The 26,892-nt window shown below is 38.8% G+C and overlaps 1 protein-coding gene across 1 annotated transcript; it reads right to left on the bottom strand.

The window, feature by feature from the left end:
• Positions 1–91: 91 nt before the first annotated feature.
• On the bottom strand, positions 92–26,626 carry LOC124863270 (brain-specific angiogenesis inhibitor 1-associated protein 2-like protein 2). The gene is made up of 15 exons (XM_047357584.1): positions 26,498–26,626; positions 19,284–19,514; positions 18,918–18,993; positions 16,550–16,636; positions 14,223–14,284; positions 14,066–14,137; positions 11,094–11,174; positions 10,852–10,983; positions 8,102–8,200; positions 7,252–7,321; positions 6,310–6,502; positions 5,962–6,027; positions 4,197–4,383; positions 699–739; positions 92–306 (listed from the first exon to the last, which is right to left on the bottom strand). The coding sequence occupies exons 2-15, from the start codon at positions 19,335–19,337 to the stop codon at positions 213–215; spliced, it is 1,314 nt and encodes a 437-aa protein (XP_047213540.1). The 5' UTR covers positions 19,338–19,514; positions 26,498–26,626; the 3' UTR covers positions 92–212.
• Between the last annotated feature and the right edge of the window lie 266 nt (positions 26,627–26,892).

The raw sequence follows: 26,892 nt of genomic DNA, 5'->3' as shown, positions 1-26,892 counted from the left end.
AAAGCATATTGTTAGAATGACCCAGTCAATGACCCATTTAAGTTTGTGGTGAAACAATACAAAATATAAAAAAATGTTCTAGAGGTTAAAATACTTTTGTAAGCCACTCTATTTCTGAAAGGGTAAATGCTTTACTGAGATATTTAGTGTAGTTCCAAAAAACAGCCACTGCTGAACCTCCAGTTGTCAAACTAAATGGAAGCATCTCTTTCCTATATAAAAAGTAATCTCCGATGTAGCACTGGAGCAGATCTGTCATTGGTGTGAGTGGGCTTCAGCTTCACTGTAGCAAATGGATTGGTACCCCTGTGAAATACAAGGGAGGAAGGAGAGAAGAAGCAGGGAGAGAGAGAGAAAAAGACAAATGGGATATGTGAAAAGTGGGCGGACCTAAAATAATGTTTAGGAATCTGGGGGTACGGGTCACAACCAGTGATAAGAGCGGCACATTTCAAACATCATTAAGTGAACTGTTCATCTGAAGTCAAGTTGATAGTCACTGGTCCTAAACGTTTATAACTGAAACTGTTTCAGTGTGAAACTCTAATGGAAGAGAAGTCATTCTGTGCCATTAAGATCAGTTTCCCCATCTGTTGTTCTCAGATTTAATGGGTTCATGATATAATGGTATCATGAATGGCATTCATTTTAATAGCTTTCCTCCACTTTCAGAGCGCGGCTGCGGCTATTATTCTTACCTTGGGAAGAGTACGTTCTGCCACGTCTCTAAGGATGAATTCTGCAGAAAGATGTTAGAGAGGACAGAGGTTAGTAAGGGGCCAACCAGAAACACCATCGTTGACATGCACTAATGGAGACTTAGCTGCCCTCCAGCAGTTCTGCTTTTAATCTGTCCTCCTACAAGTTGTCCACTGATGTGAACAACGCTGCTGCACACACACTCACACACACGCACACTTCGCTTTGTGTTCAAATGGCACAAATTTGCTAATTTGTGCTATAGAAATGGAAACTGGGAGCATGCAGAGGCAAATGACCACAAACATTTCTGGGTTTATTTTGTAATTAGCATTCTCGGCTTGGGATTTTTTTCGGGAAAGGAATATAAGGGCGTTGATAACTTTCTGCTAAATTTACTAATTTGATTGTGCATTTACAGTTAATTAAACTTTGAAACAGTTATGTTCATAATATTTGACTCTGCATGCTTGGGACATAAGTAATAAGGATATTCAGATATTCCCATTTCTATGTCTGAATAGCTGCAAAAATAAAAGGTACACCATGACACATCGGCATCCAAACAGTAGCAACAGAATTGCAAACCACCCTTTGGCTCACATGATCAGCAGCTGGAGCTCCCTCCCTGCGTCCACCAGAAAGAAGGCTGAGGTGCCATTGAGAACAGCACTCTGCCACAGTGCCCCTGCTGGACAGATGGGCAAATACATCTACAGTACATGTAAAGAACTTCATCAAGGCTATCATTTGTCACTATGAGAGGTGGGATTTACAGCTTTTAAAGCGAGCCATATCTTGTGGATCATTTTAAAAAGGTCAAAAGGCTGGTTAATTTTATATTATCTATTTTTTTTTAAAGCCAATCAGGGGTGACATATTTTACTACTGAGGACCAAGGTAATTTGGGAGTTTCCACCTTAGAACTGAGCAAGGTGGACCTGGCTGCATGCAGTGACAAGCAGTTCATTGCAGAAGACCCCTCAATGGCTGACTGTGGCTGGGCTCTCCTGACAATAGTTAGGGGAAAGGTTACAGAGTGCTGAGAAGGCTCTGACTCTTGGTCCAGACTTGGACAAGTTTTAAAGGAATATTCCCCCATTACCCAGACGAGTTATGGGCCAGAAGGGTTCTAAAGAATTACCTCCTCCCCAAGGAAAAACATTTGATTTTAGGGTGAAAAATATGGATCAAAAAGCACAGAGTGCATCAATTAATGGGTTAAAGATTTAAATTTTCCTGCAAGGGGTTCGTTTGGTCGAGTTTACATATTGTTTAAGTTATTCATTTCAATCCGTTGTCCAGCTTGTCTTTACTTTCCTTTATCATGCCAGTGCAATGTACCTTTTAATGTTTTTTGTCATAATGTAAAGCACTTTGAATTGTCTTGTACCTGAAATGTGCTATACAAATAAACTTGCCTTGCTTTACTAATAATATAAATCACAGAGATGAATGATGAGTTTTGGATAAGTTATTTTGTCTTCGCTTTCTTTTTGTTTGCTCACAAGCCATTTTATACAAATGAAGTGTACCCCACTGTCCCCCTGAGACCACTGCTTATAAGTCACTTACATAAAGGCAGAGTAAACAGCTCAAATGACATGGTGCAATATTTGCACATCACATCCCTCCTGTACATTTACTTCACTGTGCTCTACACCTTGTGCCTGTTCTCTTTCCCACTCAATATAGTTGCAAATAGGGAGCTAGTGTGTGCATCTGTACAATTAAAAGAACAGCTTTCAACTGCGACTTAGTTCCCACGGTTTGTGTTCAGTCTGTCAATGGATTTGGTTCCTTTGTGAGCTTGACGGCTCTACTTTCTAGATGTTCCTCTTGTAGATCACTGTTGCCCCTGCTGAGGTTTCACTAATATTGAAAGACAACCTCCCCCAGAATTCTCAACACATACAGTAAGATGCGTAAAGAAACCTTAAAATAAATGTATTATTCTTTGAAGTAACATAATAAGTAAAATAAAAAGTAAAACTAAAAAGCTAAGTAAGTCCCTCATTTAAGAACATTTATTTCATTGGGAAACAAATCTGCCTTAAACTTGTAATTGTCTTTCTTTATTTTTATTTTTTTAACCTAATCAGCAGTGCCTTACTTATTGGCAACCATTGACATTTAAATACATGTAACTAAACGTTTATAAGTTATTCAGACTTTGTATGAACTTTAGTCATATATTATTTCTGGGTTGCCTGGGGTTGACCCAGGCTTATTGTCTTAGACTGAAAATGATCACAAGTAAAACTAAACTCGCCTAAACTTCCCTGCGCCTATAATATGGTCAAAGTTTGCTAAACTCTCATTGGAACCATATGCTTTAGTCAACTCTGGGTCAACTTGCTCCTTGCCCAGTTCATGTCCCCATTTTGTAACTACACATTGCAATATTGCCGCTTCCTACTTCCATTTGTGCTCGCAAAGAAACCATTTCTCATATACAGTTAAACTATATATATTTAAATCAATGCATATCTGTTTATTTGCATTTGTATTTAAGCATTTTGATGAATTTTCAATGAAAGTAAATAGGTATTTAAATGCAGTAATTTCCTTTAAATGAAAATTGTTGTATGGGAACTATGTATTCCACCCAATTTCCATTTGTTTTGGTCTTTATCGCCATTTGGGCCAGTTAATTGTTTACAAAGTATAAGAGAATATGACCGCGTATTAAAACCTTCCTGCTAGCAGTTATATACCGAAATCATAAAAGCACATTTCCTCACAGTGGAGTTTGAGTAGATGATTAAAAACGGTTTTAACCTGTTAGCCATTAAACTGAGTGCAAAATGTCTCCCTGGCAGATATAAAAAGAACCAAGGTCTGTACGAAATGTCCCTCAGAGCACAGCACCATTTTGTACCTAATAAAACTGAGTACAACACGTCCGAAACTGTGAAGGTTATGAAACGACGGCATGACCAGAACCCACTTTGTTCAGATATTGGCAAAATTAGTAAATGGACTGAATTCATATAGTGAATTCATGCTAACCACGAACACACTTACACTGCACCATTTTCATATATTCATACACTGATACCGGAAGCCTGTCGTAGCTGGGGGTTAAGTGCCTTGCCCAAGGGTAGATCTACATTTTGTAGCAGAGAAAGCTGTAATTGAAAATTTTAAATTTTGCGTTGCAAGATGACTACTCCTTCCATTGAACCACAGGCGAAGATTGAGCTTCTCTTCAAAAACACTCCAGGTGGGTTTAACGTAAAACAAAGACTAAATATATGAGAAAGTACCTCATGGCCATTGTAAGTTACGGTGGAGGATCTGTGATGCTGGTTGGTTAATGACATTTTAGAATTCAGCTCTGCACAGACCTCAGTAAAATTCATGGTTAGTCGTCCTAAAAGTGTTTCCTTTGGTAGGTTCTGACTTAAATTTTCACTTTTTTATTGTGGATTGTTTTCTGACTAAGACAGCATTTCTGTCAGTTTGATCGCATGGCTCGCCATTTGTTTACTTACGCTTGAGGATTGTGTTAGTAGTGGAGGTGGAGGAGGTGGGGCTCCACCTTTGCTGCTGCTAGGGGTCTTGCTGCTGGGTCTTGGCTGGTCAAACACATTACTCATGGCAATGCTGCTTCTGCTACTGCTAGCTCCTGGTTGGTCCAGCAAGTTGCTCATGCTGCTGCTCCTCAGGAGACCAGAGTTACTGGATGTAGGCGAGAGAAATCCAGTTCAGCAGTTTTGCTCATGTAAGACATAAAATCTTCCTCATTTAATGCTTACTAACCCTTGTGCTTAATGATTTTCTTTAGTTTATACATCTTAAACATAAGATCAAGTACAAATTGTGACAGAGGACTTTAGATTTGAATTGTATGATATTTACTTCATAGATAGGTGACAAAGTACAGAAAAAAAGTGTTTCCTCATAGCTTAACAGTTCTGTGTGGGTTTCCTCACAGCTATGGGTCACCCAAATATCTATAGTTAATTTTATCATTCCAGGCTCAAGTTTCAAACTGACCCTCTTTTAAAGCCATTAGCCCCAAATATAACAGGAACAGCCTTGGAGCAACTGAAAACAATTAGTTTTTTTTATTTCAGTCAAACTCTGGGCAGCAAGTTTAGTGTTTTATTTTCTCACTTCATCCAGATGTAATTATTATTGAAGTTTTCATTGATAGATCAATATGTTATGATGCAGGTACTGCTGCAAGTCTTTCGGGGTATATTCTACCAGCTTTGCACGTCTAGAAACGTCGAAAGTCGCTCGTTCTTCATTGCAAAATAGAACAACACTTCCCACAAGTTTTTAGGGGATTTTACCATGCATGCCTGGATGTTAAGAACAGGCTTCTGACTTGCAACAGTACTCCAGAGTCCAGAGAAATGGAGAATATAGGAGACTGTTGTCACATGTTGTACACAACCTGTTTTAAGCAGAATCTCCTGTGACTGATTCCTTATTATGCTGTAGACGTTTATATAAGTTTTTCCTGAAGATTTGCACAATGAGCTTATTTTATCCGTTTCAGCCGCTCTGCAAACTATGGGTTTAGCTAAAGGATGCAAGAAAATGCTGGTAAATTTGTACTAGAACACCTGAACTGTATTTCCAACTAGTCACATTCATCATAATCGATGGAAAGTATAAAATAAAGAAGCTTAAATGCTGAAACTGTATCAAAAGTTGCTTTGTTTGTAAAAGTTTGCAAAAATGTTACTGCAGCTTTTTAAAATTTGTATTTTATTTTTGCCAATAACTAATTTTTGTTTGCTTTTCACTTAAATTGTATAGCATGAACATTATATTGCCAAAGCTATTTGCTTGTCTGCCATCACATACATATAATATTTAACCTTTTTTTCATAGAATCTAATATGATGTTCACCCGTCACCAATATCACTATAATAGACTTAACACATATAGGAAGGCTTTCTTCAAGGTTTAGAAGTGTGTTTATGGGAATTTCCAAAATTATCCAAAATATCTTGGTATGCTGATGAATTAGGAGTTCTTTCTTACACTGGATCTAAAGGACTGAAAACGACCCCACACAGTAATCCCTAAAATTTACACCTGACTCAAAGCAGTTTTTCATTGTTTCATATTTTTACTCCCCTTCCAAATTGACATTTCAGGAGTAAGTTCACTATATTCTTATGAAATCTTGGAAAAATAAAAATAACTGACATCTCACGAAATAATTTATGTATTTTTTGTATGAAGTGATTTTGAATATTTTAAACTTGTAGGGTGTGTATATCACTAGGTCCATTTACCGGGAACTCTGGAACATTAGAGGCTCATCAAATTCTTCCACATAAGAGGCTGGAAACCATCCCTGACTGAAAACAAAGAAAACAGAGAGAAAAGATCATATCAGAAGGATCAGATGGTGAGTGTTAATGTCAGTGTTAGATGTGTCTCTGCTTCATCACACCTGAATCTGATAATTAGTTTATTAGCATGACTCTGAAGAACTTGACTGTATACTGAGGAGGTATTTGATTCAGGTATGTTGAACCAGGGACACATCTAAAAGTTGCAGGACACAGGCCCTCTAGGACTAGAGTTTTACACCCCTTTTACACCCATTCAAACCCAAACACACAGTTACAGTCCCTTACTATGAACTGTTTTCAGCGTATCCATAGAGCCAGCCGTTCTTGGGTTGCTGGACTAGAACAGTGATGATTTGTCCCCTGGAGAAGGGCAGTAAGGTAGGATTGGAGCCAGTGGGCTGGTGAGCCACCCTGGCCCTCATGGACACACCTCCTCCGCCACCTCGAGAGCGATAAACGCTTCCCACTGGAGAAGGTGCTGGAGGAGCAATACATACAATACATACACACAATACACACAAAAAACAATTAGCTGAAGCACAAATCTAGCTGATAAACAGCAGGAATTTATACATCAGAAGATGCGAATGACTTAACTTAATTTTAAATCTTTTGTTAGAATTTGCATGATAGAGTTCTAATTTATTGTTATTCCTAACTACATGCATTATGATTTTGAGCAAACTGCTAAATCTACATGTTAATTGCCTTTGTTTCAGCAGCAGGTGATGCAGATAATTTGATTATGCTCAACAAGGTGCCACTTTTTTCTCTCCAGTGAACACCAGCTTGGCAGCGTCAGACTGCAGTCCTGCTGTTTGCAGCATTTCAGAAGGGCAGAAAGTTGACTATATTAGAGGGGAGGAATGGGGGGTATTTATTATTGCTGATATTATTTATTGTCAGTTGTTGATTCATCATTACTGGGTCTATTTTTTACTTTAGATAAGCAAGCTAAATGATTAGACAGACGTTCTGCAGGAATGGTACAAATGAGGATGTGGTATGCAAAACCATGAGGATAAAAAAGGGGAAATAAAAGACTGAAATAATTATGAACAATTAGATAAACTGGAATTCATCAAGAGTGCTGGGTGCAAGTCATTTAGAGCTGAAATGAACACTGACAGAATCATAAAGAGGTTAAATAAAATTAACCTTTTGAAGAGGTTTAATTGCAAAATCTCTTTTGTTGTAACCAATATATTTTAACATAGACCCACTCACCCCTTGATGGTATCTTGCCAAGGGACATCTCCTCTCTGATCTGTCTGATGTCCTCTGCCCTCATTCCTCCCTGTAAACAAGTAATTATGCATAAGTCTAGCACTAGAAATCAGAAATCAGAAATCAGAAAAGCTTTATTGCCAAGTACTATTTGATGCGTTTGTCAATTCAATGGCCCCATAGCTACACAAAGCCGTTCTCTCATTCCTTATTGCGGAAAAACAAGCTACAGTGTCTTGCAAAACTAATAAAATCATATCGTGTCAAATTCCAACCACAATTATAAAAGTATTAGGGATTTTATGTGGTACACTAATTGTAAAATGGAAGGAAAATAATATTCAAATTCAACATTTATGTGCAGTAATTATACCATGATTATCAAAACTTGTTTTCTGTTTTGCAGCTGCAGGCTTAATCCTCTTCTGAAGGCTCTGTCTAATTACATTACAGACCATCCACAAGTGGGAGCCCTTGCAACTGAATAATCCTTGCTGGAATTTATTATTTTTCATGTGGAAACTGGTGCCTTCGAGTAAATGAAATAATTGCAAATAATATGTAGTTATACGTTCATGGGTTTTATTTTATTTAATATTTGTTTTAGAAATTTAGAAACAAACACAATATGTAACATGATGTAAATTTGAATTGCTTTTTGGGTTCCAAAGATTAATTGAGTGCAGATCGGCTCTATTCACTCACACCAAAAACATGACTTGCTAATATCTCAGTATCATTGGTGTAAAGGATTGAAGGCTTTTTGTCCACCCTGGCTGCAGCTCTACATAAATAATTCACAGACTCAACAACTTGTTTCTCAGTCAGTTGTTGACACTCTTGACCTTACAGTGTTCTCCACAGAAGCAGGTCGCTTGACCTCTGGTCGTCTGGTGGCCCCGACCTCCTCTGTCCACATATCAGCTTTGTGCAGGAGAGTTCCTCCTGTCTGCCTCATGAAAAAGAAAAGTGTGAAAAGTGATCATCAGCATGGGAAGTGCAGCGCTTCTTCTCCTTCAGGTGCTAATCAATATGCACTGCAGGCAACATTTAATGACACTCCTGATAAACTTCCTTAATAAACTCATCCTTCATTGCAGCAATGGGGCCTCTTTTTCTTAGAATCTGCTCTTTTGAAATGCTCATGATGTCAGGCACTCTAACAAAGTTACCAGGGCATGAGGAGCTTCTCCACAAATTCAGCCTCTTACACCAGACCCATTTGTAGTGATTGTTGCCGAAACACTCAATCTTAGTCTGATTACAGTTAAGCTCCCAGTAGAGATTAGCAAACTTTACATGTTCACATTTGTTTTGTTAGGACAAAAAAGTTATTTTTCTGGCATTAATACCAAATATGGGCATATAGATGACAGGTAATGGTTGTTATGGAGACTTATGACCCTTTTGCATGGGCTCTACTTTGGCCAGCTCCACTCTACTCAGCCCGTTTCGCAATCGTTTTTATTACTATCCTTTGCGGACCTGATGGGTTTTTTTGGTACCTGTTCAGCAGGAGGTCCTGTTGGGGTTGAGCAGGGCTGAAATGTGACATAAACTGATTGCTGTTCACTGATGAGAAAGTGTTCGCCAAGGTAGCAGAGAGAATAAAAAATATTGAGGCCAGACAATGGGCAGAGTGGGTCAAAACAAAAGTGGTGGTGGTTGAAAATCATGGATGGCATTTATGGCCATCGTAATCTGAGTCGTGGAGGAGAGGGGGGCCTGGATTCTGCATCCTCATCGATGGAGGACATGATCTGCGATGATGAGGGTTTCATTTACATTGTGTGGGACACAAAGCTGTACCTCCAGCCATCAATGGAAACACAATAGGTTTAATGCCTAGTAGAGGGGGTTCGAGCGGAGTGGAACTATGCAGTGCTGGAACCGTAAATGGAAAAGAGGAATTGGTGACCCAAGGATGACATTCTTAGTAGTTCTCTAACAGGGAACTTCTAGACCTGCTTTTTCCTTTCCTTGCCACCTTGCTCACAGCGCATGGCGGCAAGGTAAATGTAGGTTCTTGTCGAACTAATATAAATGGGACTGTTGGGCCCTGTTGGGTCTTTTTACACAACAGGTAAACCAAAAATCATTTATTACTAAATTAACGTTCCTAGAAACTTTGATCAGGCTAAAAAAAGGAAAGTATAAATAAAAATATAAATGATGTAAAAAAAAAAAAGGATTTAATTCTAAACATTCTTAACATTTGCTTCTCTGCTGCTCATACAAGCTAGAATTAGCAGTGTAGCACAGCTACCTTCTACTGTAATTAAGAAAAGAAGCAGTTCAAAACTTATATAAAGAATTGCATTAAAACTTGTGCTATCGTTTATGATCCATTCATTGATTTTTGGTATGAAGCAGCCATTTAGGCAGACAGTTAAGGTGGTTAGAGTGTGTTTAGTAGTTTTCAATATTGATGTTGCCAAGAGCACTGCTGTAATGTAGCCAGTTAGTAACCACCAAGATAACAGTAATGAATAATATGCTGCCAGCGTTTGAACATTGGTTACATCATCAATAAGAGGAAGTATCACATTGCTCTTGACACACTAATGATGTATTGTCTGGTTGTCTTTAGTTTGTAGAATGTCAATGCATCTGAGATCTGTTCTCTGTTATTCATGTTTAAACAATGTAGTGCACAGAACATGCATTCAACCATGAATTCTGCACTCTAAAAGAAAATCCTGAGGACAACGTCCATCAGTTGGTCACCTCAAGCTCCAGTGCACCTGGCTTATGCGGCTTATGCAAAAGGACAATGATCCAATGAACCTCAGCAAGTCCCCTTCTTAATGGTTAAGAAAAAATATATATAAGGAGTGGCCTAGTTAAGATCAAAATTATGAAAACTTCCTAACAATTTTTTTTATCAGATTTTACAGCTTTAGAAGTTTTCCAAGTGGCAAAACATAGTCATTAACATGAGTATGTTCACGTGTCGGCAAAGGGTTTGTATTGTGCGACTGTGGTCACATGAGGGCAGCATCTGGACATCTTATTCCCTGTAATCAGTTGTTTCATTTACAAGCTATAGGTTTTTTCTAAGGTGTCATGTTTTACTGCAGTCCCACATTTTGCATTGTGTGTATAGGCTGCTGTATGTGTGCAGAGGGTTAAATAACCTCATGTCTAAGGTAATTTGATGTCATGCTCCATGACTGGTGCAGTTCAAATACGCTTTATGAGAGCCCCGTCGTAAATTAAAAAACAGTAAGTAATAAAAGGATAAGTATAACTATTCTGACTGTATTATTGTATGTTATGTGTGGTATTTGAAGGACTACTTCTTTTAGGCGCTTAAGAGTTCCCAGTGATTGCACAGAGTTCAAACACACAACCTGTTAATATGGAATCCCTCCTGTGGAAACTGTGACGCTGCTATAATGGGATTGATTCTTGGGAATCAAACAGGGAAATGTACACACAAAGACCATTAAAGTCTCACATCATCTTCTCTTGTTAATAATGGTTCTATTTTAAGGAGTCGTTGTCTAACTGACATTTGTTACTCATCCACATGGCAGATAAGAGCAGATAAGTTACTGTGAGCAGTAAAATTCAGGCTTGGTGACGTCATCTGTATACCTTGTTCATAAATTGACCAATGGACTGCATGAGGCCACAGTGTTTCTCAGCCAGGAAGCGGTACCGCCTCTCCTCCTCCTCCAAAGCCTCGCGGTGGCTCTCCCTCACAAACTGAACATACTCACTAGAGTCCTAAGGATACACAGAATAGACAGAGCAGATATACAGCAAACTGAACTGCAGTGCAGACATAACATAAAACATTTCCCTCCACGATGAAAAAGAAAAAAAAAAAAACATACCTGGCCAGTTCCTCCCCTCCTCTGCCTCTTCAAAGCTGCTACCTGGTTATGGACCTCAGTCTCATACTTTACTCTGCTGTCCTGTGGGACAGTTCAGATCAGATCCCTGTTAATTTGTCCTAGTTCAAGCCCTGTACGAGATCAAAATGAGCAATCTGATATACAGTTCTGGTCAGATGTTTACATGTGCTCATTATTTTCACAATCTCATCTTATTGTTTGACTTTTAATGAATCATTTGAAATATTTTTTCTGATAAGAAAACATGCAATTCAGTGAATTAAAAAAAAATTTAGTGTCCACTTTTAAATGTATGATAAATATTCTCATCCACTTAGGGTCAAAGCTATACATAGAGATTCACATATACACAATCGCCCCCACTAATAGTTGGAAAAGATTGCCAGCAGCAAGTTACAGGGAAACCACAGCCAACCACAAGGTACTGGTATAATTCTGGCTGAATATTTGACCACACATTTTGGCAGACCTGGTTGGTAAATTGGTTGGTTTCCATCCTTTAAAGCAGTGATTCGTAACCAGGGGTCCTCAATCCCCTAGTGGTACGTGAGCACATTGCAAGGGGTATGTGGAAACATTTAATATTTTATTTCCAAGGTGACAGGTACATATCACCAGTCAGTAGGGGTAATTCTTGGATGTGTGACACAGATGAACCCAAATTTTGTTTTGATTGCAGCACGGCTAACTATCCTACTCCTGGTACATATGGCGAAGATACAAGTAGACAAAATAGCCCAAGTGTTTCATGCTCTGACCCTGACACGCAGCCAAAGTCCAGTCACCACAGAATAAAAGCTTTTGACTGGCTTGGCTGTTCGAGGGGAAATAATCCTCCTGGCTTTAAAAGACAGAGCTTGGTAAATAAATACATACAAGATGGAAAGAGACAAAAACAGATGAAAGATGTGATAAAGAAAGAGACAGAAAGATGGAGAAATAAGAAAGATGGAGAGACAGTTATAGAGAAAAAAGATATAGAAATGATATATAAATAAAGCAGGTGGAAGATGAACAAAGAACATTTTAGAATGTCAACATCTTAGAAATTATATATATATATATATATATATATATATATATATATATATATATATATATATATATATATATATCCTAGGGAAACACTGGTGGGGGTTTCCTGTGGTATTGCAAAATGGCTCAGGGGGAACACAAGTCAAAAAAGGTTGGTAACGACTGCTTTAAAGTATGGCCCATACATTTCCGAAACATTTCATGTCAGGACAATTCCAGGAGGATTAAGTTAGCCTACTTCATAGATTTAAGCAACAGTTTTGATGTGTGTCTTGGGGCTTTGTCTGGCTGAAACGCCCAACTATCACCAATTTTTTTATTTTCTGACCCAGAGTGTAATATCTAGATAAGAAGATATTAGTTATATAAGAGACAAGTCAACCCAAGTGAGAACCATTATCCAGAGAGAAAATAAAAGATTGGTGAACCTTCCCCTGGAGAAATGACCTCCATGGAGAGTTCCAAAGCAAAAACCCACTGCAAACCAAAAGATCACAAAGACTCAACTTACATTTGCTAAAAGATCCTTCCCAAGACTTTTGGGAAAATATGTTGTGGACTTTTTTAATCCATCTGGCATAAAACTGATGTAGCATTTCAGAAAAAGCACATCACAATGTCAGTTAAACAGTGGTCTGGGGCTTTGTTATTTTTGGACTTAGACAACTTCCTGTAACTGACTGAACCATGAATTCTGCTCTCTAGCAAAGAAATGCTGTGGAAGAATGTCTGGCCATCTGTCATCTGTTTATGACCTTTTATTATATTTTTGTTCTACCTCCAAATGTCTAGGAAAGAATTTTGGTGTGGCCTAGTCAAAGTCCAGATATAGATCAGATTAGGATTGTGTGTCATGACCTTAATAAACTCCTCCACCATTGGTAAATCAAAACAATTCTGCAATGGAGAGTTGGTCAGAATTCCTCCACAGTGATTTAAAACTCTCGTCAGTTTCCACAAACAGGGCATTTGTTCCCTCAAGAGTGAGACACCCAGTTTTTGGTTTAGGGGGCAATTACTCTTTCACAGCCCTGTATTTGGGTACAGTGACATAAATAATTGTTTGGAGGATAAAAGGAGAGACTTTTGAATTTTGGAAGTCTATACTAACCTTTAAGCCTGGTGTGGCAGTATCACACTGTGTGGCTTCTTTTGCTCATTAACTGAACAAAACAGGGTGAAATAATGATATCACTGGACTACCTGTATATTTCTCACCTTAAACCAACACCGATTGGAACTGGTTTTGAAAAAGTTAACTAACATTAAGCTTCTGAAATGGCTCCAGCCTTTACCCTTTTGAAAAGATATGGATTGTGCTTAAAAGTCTGGTCAGTGCTAGGAAACAAACCAATTTAATTAGGTTTTACCACTTCTCATAAAAAGAATCGGCTCAATGGAACATGTTTATTTGCAGTAACAAGGAAAGTTTTCTTTCTTATTAGAAGCATGAAGTAAGAAGTTTTAAAAGAAGTACGGTGGAACATCTAGTAAAAATCATGCCAGATGCCTGCAGATGTTGCTGTGCAAAGTGTGTGGTTTCTCTGCAACTTGCCGATGACTTGTTCCCTCCTTGTGGATTAAAGAAACTCCACAATCAATCTAAATAATTGCAACCAGATATTGTTTAAAAACATTCTAGAAGTTGCTTGTTGTATAATCATCCCTGAAATGAGATGGGATGTAAACTCCTGATCAAAGATCATGTCAAAGATATTTTTTGGGAGGTATGCTTTGTTGACACAGTAATACAATACAAATTGCTTTTTGTAGGACTATTTAAAATACATGTGAATCCTCCATGAATCTTTCTCACTTTCTGTGACTTATTTTATTGTTCACCCATAAAAACATGTCCTTATGTTACATTTCCTTATTATGATGACATTATAGGTCTTTTCTCAACTCTCACTCACTGAGATGTAGTCCATGTCCAGCTGAATGTTGTCGCTCATCACCTGCAGGACATCCAAACTGAACTTGTGGAACTGTAAAGAGAGAAATTGGGTTTACATTGCTGTAAACACAAACTGGCTACTGACTGGTAATCTGATCAGCATTGACGTCATTTACCACTCTTTCCATCTCTAAGGTGAGTCTCTGTTGGTTCTCAGAGATCTGAATCAGGACATCTCCTTAAAGATAACAATACAAGTTAAGATAATCATATTCATTCGTGGATCATTACCCTACGGGGTTAAAATAAATATGAAGTCAGTGGCAGAACCAAATAAACAGAATCAATTCACTATAAACTCGATAGGGTAGTAAAAGAAGCCACCGCCAACAACAGATTACACTAATAAATCAGTAAAAAGTATTTTTATGTATGGTGTTTTTTTTGGGCCCAGCCGTGTGACTTGTTTGAGGAACATGTTTTGTTCTATTGGCAGGATGTGGTTACTGTTTGCCTTTGCAATAGTCTATTAGATCTTGGCTTAATCTAATTAGCTTCATTAGGGCCTTGTTGTACGTTGTTTTGAATTTAGTACTATTTGGACATCCATATCAGTGCTTAGGGTGTGACTAAAGTATTGAAGTATTGCTGAGTGTAGTGGCTAAATATAACAGAAAGCAGTCACATTTAAAACCAGCTGCAACCTGGAATTGCATTAAAACTCATTCCCATTTTAGGCTTTTTTTTTTTACATACGGACTGAAAAACAAAGCACCCAGAAGAAATGGTCTGATTAAGATGTATTCTGGTAGACTCCAAGATTAGCAACATTTAGTTTGTTAGTAGTTGGAATATCTAAATATGGCATCAGAGATGGTGTATATTTTGGCATCAGGAAAGGAGTGAAAGACTGCTCCCTCTAAGATGTATGTGTTTTCATGGTTAAGCAGGTGAATCAAGGCCTTACGTCATTAGGTTTGATGCAAAGAGTCCGGTACATTGGTGCATAGCACTATGCCATTCTAGAGCAGGGGAGACATGTTCTCTGGAGACATGTTCTCGGTCTGGGTTTGACAGCTGCCAGAAAAACGGCCCTTGCCTAACTGCACTGTGACAAGTGTGGAATTTGATGCAGAGTGTGGAACTGCTTTTCAGGATTTTTTGGCTCGGCCCCTTAGCTCCAGTGAAAGCAGCTCCTAATGCAGAGCTGCTTTCACTCTCCCAACTTTGTGGCAAAGGTGGGGGATGTTACCTTCATGTGTCCCCATGAGTGTTCACTAGTGCATGAATGAGTGAGTTTGGTGTGGAAGACCTTAACTAGCCTAAACAGAGAGCTGATCTTAACTCTATAGAACACATTTCAGAGTTGGATTAGAGTGTCAACTGTAAAATGGGCCTTGTCGTCCAACATCAGTCCCTGACCTCACAAATGCTCTTCTAGAAGAATGAGCAAAAATTCCCACAAACACACTTCTAAACTTGGAGAAAGCTTTTTGAAAAGAGCTAAAGCTGGTACAGTGGCAAAGGTAGGGCCGACATTATAAATTCTGTAGATTAAGAAAGTCACTCAAGTTCATACTTGTGTGAAGGCAACTGCTTTTGGCACTTCAGTGAGTCTTGTTACCACATGGAGTGAGCAGGATGATACAAAAAAAAATTCTTCAAAGCAAAGCGCGGCTGCTTGGGGTCAGTGTGTCTCCATAACAACCATTTATTTTAAGGCTTTTGCACAAATCTTTACTAGGGGTGCCAGTAATGACGGGGGACACTGGGATTGACAGTCCTAATCTGATTTATTAATGCAGTCACTGTTTTTTTGCTATTTATTTCTCCTGTGGACACCAAAGTGTTGCTCTACACAGCTAATGATGGACACAATCAAGCCCAGGCATCTGTCATGACTTTGTTTGCATTTTGAAATGATTCCCACTGATAATGGAAGATTGGCTCCCTTTATCTGTTCTTTCATAGTACCTTCAAAAAAAGCTAATGTTGGGATTCATTACCTCAGTATAAGGACTACACAATCGCCCTCTATTGCCAGCTTTTTAACCTGGCATTGCGCTGTCATAATGCCTTTAGGTTACGTGTGCGGAGAACTGCCTGTCATCATCTATAATTTATGTTGGATATGGCCATCAGACTCAATGCAATCCACATGAAAGTACGCTTAAACTTACATTATCACCAAGCCGAGCTTTGAACTAGCAGCGTGAAGGAAATCTGAGTGAACAGCATGACCTAAGCACTGACTGTTAAATAATGTGGAATAACGTCTCAGAATATGTTTTCACACACGCCCAAGAATATCCTTAGCAACACACATTACAGAGTCACTGTCATGTTTGCAGAGGAGCAATTAAACGCCGCCTGAGGTTAAACTTTGATCTCCATGACACGGAAGAGACTGCGTTTAATAAATTATCATGAGGACAAACTGAACACATCCTGGTCAGCTAAGCTTGTCTAAACCAAATGTGCCTGACCGTGTTTTCTGACATACCCAGGGAGCGGGAGGACATGGAGTAGAAAGCCTTTTCTCCAATCTTTGAAAGTGCATTGAAGTAGGCATCGCTGCTTACAGTAAGAGCTGAAACAAACAAAAAGAATTCATGCTTTCAAAGTTACATCCTTCATGCAGACAAATGCACATTTATAAAAGCACCTTACAGAACATGTTCATACCCATTGAATTTTATAGCATTTTTTCATTTTGAAACACAAACGTGTGTGTATTTTATTTGGATTTTATTTGACAACCAACGTAAGGTAGTGCGCAATTGTAGGTGGGATGAAAGAAGTCATTTTGTTTTTCTTTAAATAAACAACTGAAAAGTGTGCCATGTATTTATATCCATCCCCCTTTTTCTTATATCCCTAGTTAAAATCTACTCATCTAATTAGTAAAAACACCCTACTTGTGTGTAATTTAATCTCACGATAGATCCAGCTGTTCTATGCAGGCATCAGAGGTTTGTTAGAGAACATCAGTGAACAAACAGGAGAATGCAGACCAAGAAACACAGCAGACAGGTCAGGGTGGGGTGGAGGTTTTAAAGCAGGGTTAGGTTATGAAAAAATATCCCAAGTTTTGAACATCTAACAACTGTTAAGTCTATCATCTGAATATTAAAATAGCACAACAATAAACCTACCAAGACAATGCTGTCCATAACTGACAGCCCTGGCAAGGAAAGGATAAATCAAACAAGCAGTTTAGTGACTCTCTAGCACTTAAAGCAACTTTGGTGGAGCTGCAGAGATCCACAACTCAGGTGCAAGCATCTGTGGAGAGGACAATTATTAGTTGGGCACTCCACAAATCAGGCCTTTATGGAAGAGCGGAAGAAGGAAAGGCGTTTACAACTAAAAAAAATTATTGAGGGGACAAAGCAAAAATGTGGAAGAAGATGGTCTGGTCAGGGGTGAGTAAGATTTTTGGCCTTCGTGCAAAACAGTATTTGTGAAGGAAACCTAACACTCAATTTAAGCTGAATACATTACCACCATGGTGAACCATGGTGGGGGCCTCATCATGGTGTGGAGCTACTGTTCTTTAGGAAATCTCGTCAGGACTAATAAATGAATTGAGCTAAATACAGGAAAAACCTGGAAGAAAATCTGTTAGAGAATACAAAAAACTTCAGACTGGGGGGCAGAGGTGACATTCCAGCAGTATAAATACCCTAAAGAAATGTTGTGTTACAGTGGTGCAGTCAAAGACCAGACTCAAATTAAATTGAGAATCTTTTCAAGTAATTTGATGTTCACAGACACTTTCCATCCAGGCTGAATGAGACTGAGCCATTTTGCACTTTTCAAATTTCTATATTAGCAGGAAAACATGTGTATCATCTATCCGCTTCTCAATTTTACTCAATTATGTGTTGATCTGTCACATAAAATCCAAACAAAATACAATGAAGATTGTGATTGTGATGTTACAAAATGTAAGAAGTTCAGGGAATAAGAATATTTAAATAGTATACCACAGCAGAATGGTCTTGGTTGCCCATTCATAACTATGACTATGTGCTTTTTGAGTACAACACCCAAATCAAGGTGCAGCTAACACAGAATAATCAACAAATCTGACACTGATAAAAACTGCTATAATTGCCTGTACCATTTGTGTAACTTAAAGAGCTCAATAAATTGAATAAACAAGCTTCATTTGAATGAATGTTGAGGGAAAAGCTCATCAGCATAAGGTTACAGCCCAGCCCTGCACACAAAGGGGAAATTACAACTTTGCTGCAGGTGGCAAATAGGAGGTTAATCTATATTTAATGACTGTTGGGCTGCTGGTGGTGCCATTACTGAAAGCTTCTTGATGTAACATTTATAATCTTTTAATAAACTTATCAAAGATTCATCTGCATATGCTACATCTCACTTTTATTTACATGTTATGGCACATGAAATTAATGACTCTTTCTGTCTCAGTGTGGATAATTTTTATGTCAAATCCTAAATACTTCCATCAAAAAGATTTATCTCTGAGTGAGCAGGTAGAAGTAAAGAACATCAGCCTTCCTTCCTTCAGTCCATCCTACCCATCTTCTTTCTGTTTTTCTTCTTTATCTTCTTCGGTCTCTCTTCCCTTCCTACTTTTATTGCTTCCTTTCCTCCTTTATTCCCTCCATTTTTTTTTATTTAATCTGTTATTACTTCCTTTCTTTTTTTCTTCCTTTGGTTAATTTTTCTTTCATTTTCTTATTTTTCCCTTTCCTCCTTTATTTGTCTCCCCTTCTTTCATTTCCTTCCTTCCTCCCACCCTCATTTCTTTCTTCACTCCTACTTTTCTTAGTTACCTCCTTTCTCTTCCTCCCTCCTTCATTTGTGTCTGCCATGCTTCCTTTATTTCTTACCTTTGAAAGCATGGATGTAGCTGTTTCCCAGTGAAACCAATTTCTGTAGACTTGGGTTGAACTCGTCAGTCAAGTTCTATTAGAAAAGCACAAACATGAATTCACTAAAAATGTAGCTAAATTTTGAAAGACAGACAAAAACGAAAACTGACAAAGTCAGGGCTCATCAAAAGAAGAATCAATAAAAGAATGTCTTTTATTCACTCAGTACGGATGCACACACATTTTCACTGACAGCTAAAGACTTTAAGTTGTTCTCAGGATAGAGGAACATATGTGCTTGGTAGAAAAATATATTAAATGGTTTAACTGAGCCAGTGCCCTCTAATTTTGGGGCACTGGCTAACACAAAGAGCTTTTACTCACCATGTAAATCCCCAAGGTGGAGCGGTGCAGCTGGTCACTATTAATTCCCGACATGTTTACATCTAGAATGTTACAGCAGTCAGTGAAAACCTTAAAGAATACCAGTAACCAATCGGTCAATCATCCAGCAAGAGTGAGCCAGGCTGTGGAAGAAAGGCAGGTCGAGTTGGATCGGACTAGACGTGGAGCTTAGGGGAGAAGGAAGCCTAGTGTGACAGAAACCAGCTCTGCCTAAGAAAGACAGGAGTAAATAATTAAACACTGCTAAACCATAAAACACATTGGCCCATACTGTGTGTGTGTGTGTGTGTGCATGTGTGTGTCGGGGGGGAGGGTGTGTGTGTGCATGTGTGAGTGACTCACTGTATGTTTTATTCAAGGCTTTAACAGAGAACTGTTTTCACAGTCATAAAGAAGTTAACATAAAGTTCATTTATCTTTTATTGTTGTATTTGATATCTTCAGCATCACTAAATAAAAATATAGATGTCATTACTGAATAGTAGAGGTCTACTGAAGTCCATAAAGCATATCTATAATTCTTTGTTTGTTTCCGTAACTTAATAAATTTATCTAAACTTTGCTATGATAAAGTAATGGCACTGAAGATTGAAATTGGATTTCTTTATAGGGTTCAGATAAGAGACAGCAGAGAAACATGACCCACTACATAAACCCGCCTTAACCCTTTGTACTCCTTGGACTTTACATATTTAGTGACACTACAACTCCAAACTTCAATGCTTTTATTAGGATTTTATGTGGTAGACATAAAGTCTGATCTACAGTATTTTTAAGTCTGCCACAGCTTATCAGTTGGATTTACTAGGGCTCTTTTCTAGTCAAGACTAACACATGAAGCTCTGGTTGTATATTTGCTGTCGCTTACCTGCTTCAAGATTTTCTTGTAGGATTTTCCTGTACTCAACTTTAGCTATATCCCAACTCCCACCAGCTTCCTTGTCCCTAATCAAAAAAAATTCCATAAAAAAAAACAAACAAACATGATACTGCCACCACCCTGGTTCACTGTAGGGATGGTGCAGAGGGGGGACAAAAACGGCTATTTTGTCCTGGGGCGAGAGCTCCACCTGCTGTCCACCTGCACCTGGTGCACCTGCCAACTGGCTCGTGTTGGCGTTTTCAGTTTTGGTCTCATCTGACCAGAGCACCTTCATCCACATGTTAGCTGAGTCCCTTATATGACATGTGAGGCCTTTAAAAATGTCTTCTTGTGGTTTTCTTTCAAAAGTGGCTTTCTTCTTACTGCTCAGCTGTGGACTCAAAATGTGTGCAACGTACAACAAAAAGTTGCCAAATCAACACCTAAGCTAAGGATCTCTGCAGATCTCTGCAGCTCCTTAAGAGTTACTCTTTCCCTTTAAAGATGATGATTGAACTTAGCTCTATGAGATGTTAAGAGCTTTGGATGTTGTTTAATAACTTACCCCTGCCTTCATTTTTTATTTTTATTTTTATTTCTACCTGGCCTACCTGCCTTAGTAATCGTGTTGCAGGATGTTCAATAAAGCTCTCAAAAAAACCTTAGTTTAGTGTTGTTAGTGTAAAGAGGGTTAAATAGAAAGCACACAATGCATTTTATATTTTTTGCTGCAAAAATAAAATGATGCAGATGTCCTTCCACAGATCTGCTCTATTGCCTGACTGCCATTTTTTTCCTCTCTCTCATTTTTGCCTGTATTAGTGAACTCCCGGTGAACCCACTGCAGAGTGAAGTTGATGCTGCATGGCTGATGTATTCCTTTTTCTACAAGCCTGGACTGAGTGCTAAAAGTGTGGTATGTTTCATCTGATATGTGTCAAAAAGAAAAAGAAAACAGGCAGGATGTGGGGTAGCGCTCTGACAATCTCTTTGGACAAACAAACATAGAATAAATACTGGAGAAGATAAATGCACACAGCAGGTGGCACTATAATCCAAAGGAAGACATGACCAGAACATTAAACAGGTACAGCAGGCTTGTTCATGCAATCTCTTTGTTCTTTTGGTTCTTTGAGTATAAACTGTAGCATGCAGACTAAGTATTGTCTGAAAAAAGAGAATCAGTGCTGCAGAGACATTGCTATGCATATTTTATTTATTTATTGGATCACCTGATACAGAAGCTAGCATGTCGAAGCAGCATCTTGCAGTTTTTCTATAGGCATTCAAATTCAATTCAATCAAAAATACTTTATGGGAAATTAAACATCATAGTCATATATACTGATTATGCCAGTGTTTTTACTTTCCATTTACAAACTGCATTATGTCAGACAGGCACATACTTCCTAAATAAACAAAAACTCATAAAAGCTTTAAAGAACACAACTAATCAACATTAAATTTCCTACTGTCACACACTTTGATATTCTATATTACCACCAAATAACATAATTAACGATACTGTAATGTTTAGGTTTCATTTTGTGTTCTCTTCCCAACAAATTGTGATTAATTGTTTGTCTACTCTAATTTGATTATGACCATACTGTAACTATCAGTTGTAGAATAGTAACGATTCTCCCTGCTGCTAAGCCAAAGATGCCATTGGTGCCAGTGAGAGTATGTGTTGCATATAAATGGAGATTTAAAGATTGCTGTTTCTCATCAGTCAGTTTAATGTTTATCCTCCCTTCTGCAGGTTACAGTCTCTTTCTCCACTTCTGCAATCTCGTGAAGCCCGGGAGCTTGTGTTAAGTCTCCTGCACACGTTGGATCTTATATGCCTTCTCTTGTGCCCATTTCAAATTACAGCTTTCAGCTCCTGTCACGATGAAAAGTCTCATCCTAAATCCCCCCTTGTTATGTGTATGAGATCTACAGCTCAACTTTAAACAAACTCGAGCACTTTTTCCCCCCATTGTCTGTTTTTCTGCTATCTTCATCACTGTTTCTTTTTAATCATGTCAGTTTGTCAGGAAAGCATGGTGAAATTAAACTTCCTAGTAATTTATCATGCTCTGACTGTCATGCACACATTAAAATGTAGATTTATCAGTCTCTTCGTCTGTGCTGCTGTGAATCTGGAAATCTTGACACTGACCTATGGCTGTGTACCTTTAGCACCCTTTAATGTTTGGTAAATACTACAGCAACAAAGACCCTTCATGATCTGAGGTTTTCTGCCTCTTCCAGCAAAAGAACCTGGGAAACATTTTCACATTTTGTCAAGTTACAACTACAAACTTGAGTTAGTTTTACTGCTTTTTTATGGTAAAGCAAGTGGAAGGACAATTATGCATGATTTGCAACATTTTTCACACACAAAACAAAAATCAGAAAAATGCATCGTGCATTTGTATTAAACCCAATTTGCACCAGTTTTTACTATAATTACAGAATCAGGAAGAACTTTAATGCCAAGTAGTGTTTCACAGGTATGAAGAATTTGCTTTGGTTGGAAAGTGGTACACATAGACAAACTAAAGGTGAAATAAATAAATTTGGAAATATGTAGTTGGGTAGGAATTTTATGAGAAAAATAGAGCACTGTGGCAAATATCAAAAATATACAACATACAATGACAGCAATATACAATTAAATGAAATAGTATTTACATGTGCTGAGATAGTCGTAGTATTTGCAAGGGGAAAGTGTCAGTGGGGGACCAGGGCTTTGTTAATGAGGCTAGCTGCAGACGGGAAGAAGCTGTTTTTGTGGCAAGAGGTTTTGGTCCTTATGGACCGCAGCCTCTTGCCAGAGGGTAGAGTCTGAAACAGTTTGTGTCCAGGGTGGGAGGGGTCTGCTGTAATCTTTCCTGCTCACCTCCGACTCCTGGAGGCCTGCAGTTCCTGAAGAGAAGGATGATTCCTGCCAATCACCCTCTATGCAAAGCAAATGATACACTGCAGCCTGCCCTTGTGCCTGATGATGGCAGCAGTGTACCAGATGGAGATGAAGGAGGTGAAGATGGACTCAATGATGGCGGAGTAGAAATGCACCATCATTGTCTTTGGCAGGCTGAACTTCTTAAGCTGCTGCAGGAAGTACATTCTCTGCTGAACTGTCTTGGTGAGAGAGGTGAGGTTCAGCTGCCTTTTGGAGTATGTCTTTACAAACTTTGCATGTCTAGAGAGTAAAGTTTTTGCACAATTTTGTTTCTGGTCCGGACTTTGACTAGTTCATTCTAACTCATAAATATTCTTAAACCATTACTTTGTAGCTTTAGCTGTATGTTTAGGGGTCATTTTCCTGGTGGAAGGTGAACCTCTGCCCCAGTCTTAAGTCTTTTGCAGCCTACTGTTCAGTACTGAGAATGACAGGGAGGCATGATGCTGCCACTACCATGTTTCACGGGGATGGTGTGTTCAGAGTGGGAGCATTCTTCACACAATGGTTTTTTTTTTAATGTAAGCTCCACTTTGGTCTCTTCTGACAAGAGCACATTCTTCCACATGTTTGCTGTCTCTTGTACATTGCTTGGGGCAAACTGCACCCACAGAGAGTTCTGATGAACTCACAAAGAGCTGTAAATGGTGAGGAAACAACATCTAAACCATACCCATCTGAGAATGGGTTATTGGGAAATACTGGGAAAATTAATATCCCGGAGAAAATAGGTAAGCAAGAAAGTCAAAACAAAAGCACAAAATATTTAAAACAATTTAACATACATTCGTGCGGATCGTGGGGTATAATGATACAGCACGTGACCCATATATGGAAGCCTCAGTCCTTGATGCAGCCGTCCCGGTTTGAGTTTCTTTACTAATGTTCTCGTAAAAACCTCAGAGACTGCATTTATACTTAGATTAAACTACACAGGTTGACTATTTACTTATCAGGTGACATCTGAAGGCAATTTGTTAAACTGGATTAGGGGTGTCAAAGTAAATGGGGCTGTTTACATGCCACACTTGTGACTTTTCTGTTTTTAAATTTGAAAACATTTAATTCACCCATAGTTATGGACAAATTTCTTTACGTACATCCTGTCATGGTTGTGTCGGTTTGTAAAGGACCCAATTTCAGACTGAATGAAAAACATTTTCTTTAATAAAAGAAAACAAAGTTGAACCAGCAAGGAAAGCAGCAATGAGTTATGACAACCACAGGGCTTATCTCTTTGAGGGAAGTGTGAAGAATGAGAAGGCAAGCTGGTGTGAGCAACCAGGTGAGAATGTGGAACAGCTGCTTTCATTTCTTCATTGCTGAGGAAATGAGACTAAGTAACACAGAAGAACTGAATGAAGACATACAGGTCCTTCTCAAAATATTAGCATATTGTGATAAAGTTCATTATTTTCCATAATGTAATGATGAAAATTTAACATTCATATATTTTAGATTCATTGCACACTAACTGAAATATTTCAGGTCTTTTATTGTCTTAATACGGATGATTTTGGCATACAGCTCATGAAAACCCAAAATTCCTATCTCACAAAATTAGCATATTTCATCCGACCAATAAAAGAAAAGTGTTTTTAATACAAAAAACGTCAACCTTCAAATAATCATGTACAGTTATGCACTCAATACTTGGTCGGGAATCCTTTTGCAGAAATGACTGCTTCAATTCGGCGTGGCATGGAGGCAATCAGCCTGTGGCACTGCTGAGGTCTTATGGAGGCCCAGGATGTTTCGATAGCGGCCTTTAGCTCATCCAGAGTGTTGGGTCTTGAGTCTCTCAACGTTCTCTTCACAATATCCCACAGATTCTCTATGGGGTTCAGGTCAGGAGAGTTGGCAGGCCAATTGAGCACAGTGATACCATGGTCAGTAAACCATTTACCAGTGGTTTTGGCACTGTGAGCAGGTGCCAGGTCGTGCTGAAAAATGAAATCTTCATCTCCATAAAGCTTTTCAGCAGATGGAAGCATGAAGTGCTCCAAAATCTCCTGATAGCTAGCTGCATTGACCCTGCCCTTGATAAAACACAGTGGACCAACACCAGCAGCTGACACGGCACCCCAGACCATCACTGACTGTGGGTACTTGACACTGGACTTCTGGCATTTTGGCATTTCCTTCTCCCCAGTCTTCCTCCAGACTCTGGCACCTTGATTTCCGAATGACATGCAGAATTTGCTTTCATCCGAAAAAAGTACTTTGGACTACTGAGCAACAGTCCAGTGCTGCTTCTCTGTAGCCCAGGTCAGGCGCTTCTGCCGCTGTTTCTGGTTCAAAAGTGGCTTGACCTGGGGAATGCGGCACCTGTAGCCCATTTCCTGCACACGCCTGTGCACGGTGGCTCTGGATGTTTCTACTCCAGACTCAGTCCACTGCTTCCGCAGGTCCCCCAAGGTCTGGAATCGGCCCTTCTCCACAATCTTCCTCAGGGTCCGGTCACCACTTCTCGTTGTGCAGCGTTTTCTGCCACACTTTTTCCTTCCCACTGAGGTGCCTTGATACAGCACTCTGGGAACAGCCTATTCGTTCAGAAATGTCTTTCTGTGTCTTACCCTCTTGCTTGAGGGTGTCAATAGTGGCCTTCTGGACAGCAGTCAGGTCGGCAGTCTTACCCATGATTGGGGTTTTGAGTGATGAACCAGGCTGGGAGTTTTAAAGGCCTCAGGAATCTTTTGCAGGTGTTTAGAGTTAACTCGTTGATTCAGATGATTGGGTTCATAGTTCGTTTAGAGACCCTTTTAATAATATGCTAATTTTGTGAGATAGGAATTTTGGGTTTTCATGAGCTGTATGCCAAAATCATCCGTATTAAGATAATAAAAGACCTGAAATATTTCAGTTAGTGTGCAATGAATCTAAAATATATAAATGTTAAATTTTCATCATGACATTATGGAAAATAATTAACTTTATCACAATATGCTAATATTTTGAGAAGGACCTGTAAAACCCCGGGAAAATCTAATACGGAAAATCTAACTGTACAAAGAATACAACAATGAACTAAGAAATAAGTATACATGGAATGAACTAAAATGACGACACTAAGACAATATAAACAACAGGGAAATGAAGAAAACAGAGACATGAAAAAAACTCAAAGCTCAACCACCTAAGAACCAAAAACATCCCATTAAAATCCCAATGAAATGTATTAGAGTTTGTAATTGTAATGTGACAAAATGTAAAGAAATTCTGTTTTTGTAAGGCTCTGACATGGAGAAAATCTCCGATTAAAAGCGGTGTTTACAGAGACAAGTAAAACAATTAGATCTTGGATTACCTCAACGATATGTGACACGCTCTTAAAATATAGCAAATATTACCTGTGAAACATGATTGGAAAAGTGATTTCACCTTTTATAGGAGGATGTGTTCTGTCAGAGCAGTCCTGCTGTGTTTTTCTCATGCCTGGCTCCATCTCTCGCCCCCTCACTCAGTCTCAGTATTAATAGGCTGGATCCTGCCTGAACCAGAGGACATGCGCGTTGCAGGAGGAAAAGAGGTGTTGCACGGTGTCCCAGCTAAAAAGATGTTTAGTATTGACTCCATCATCACTTAATCATGGGCAAAACTCATTTTCTGGTCGCTTTTTTTTTTTTTTAGAACAACGCGAGGAGTCGTTTTCTTTCTCAGCTTAGACTGATTAATTATTGACCACTTGCTGCATTTGGAGCTTTCGCTTTCCCATAGATAAAGAGCGTTAACACTGAATTTTCTAAAATTTGCTTGCCCCGCCGCCACCCTGAAGT

Source organism: Girardinichthys multiradiatus, chromosome X (assembly GCF_021462225.1).
Source record: "Girardinichthys multiradiatus isolate DD_20200921_A chromosome X, DD_fGirMul_XY1, whole genome shotgun sequence".
Classification (NCBI taxonomy): domain Eukaryota; kingdom Metazoa; phylum Chordata; class Actinopteri; order Cyprinodontiformes; family Goodeidae; genus Girardinichthys; species Girardinichthys multiradiatus.
The sequence above is the reverse complement of the archived record's forward strand: the minus strand, read 5'-3'. Positions and strand labels throughout refer to the sequence as shown.

Excerpts from the sequence above, each read along its gene's own strand:
- LOC124863270 (XM_047357584.1), bottom strand. The coding sequence starts at position 19,337 with ATGTCGGGAATTAATAGTGACCAGCTGCACCGCTCCACCTTGGGGATT. Across the intron at positions 16,637-18,917 it reads CTACATCCATGCTTTCAAAG|CTCTTACTGTAAGCAGCGAT; the intron begins GTAAGAAATAAA and ends TGTTTGTTTCAG. Across the intron at positions 740-4,196 it reads TACTAACACAATCCTCAAGC|AATTCATCCTTAGAGACGTG; the intron begins GTAAGTAAACAA and ends ATCTTTCTGCAG.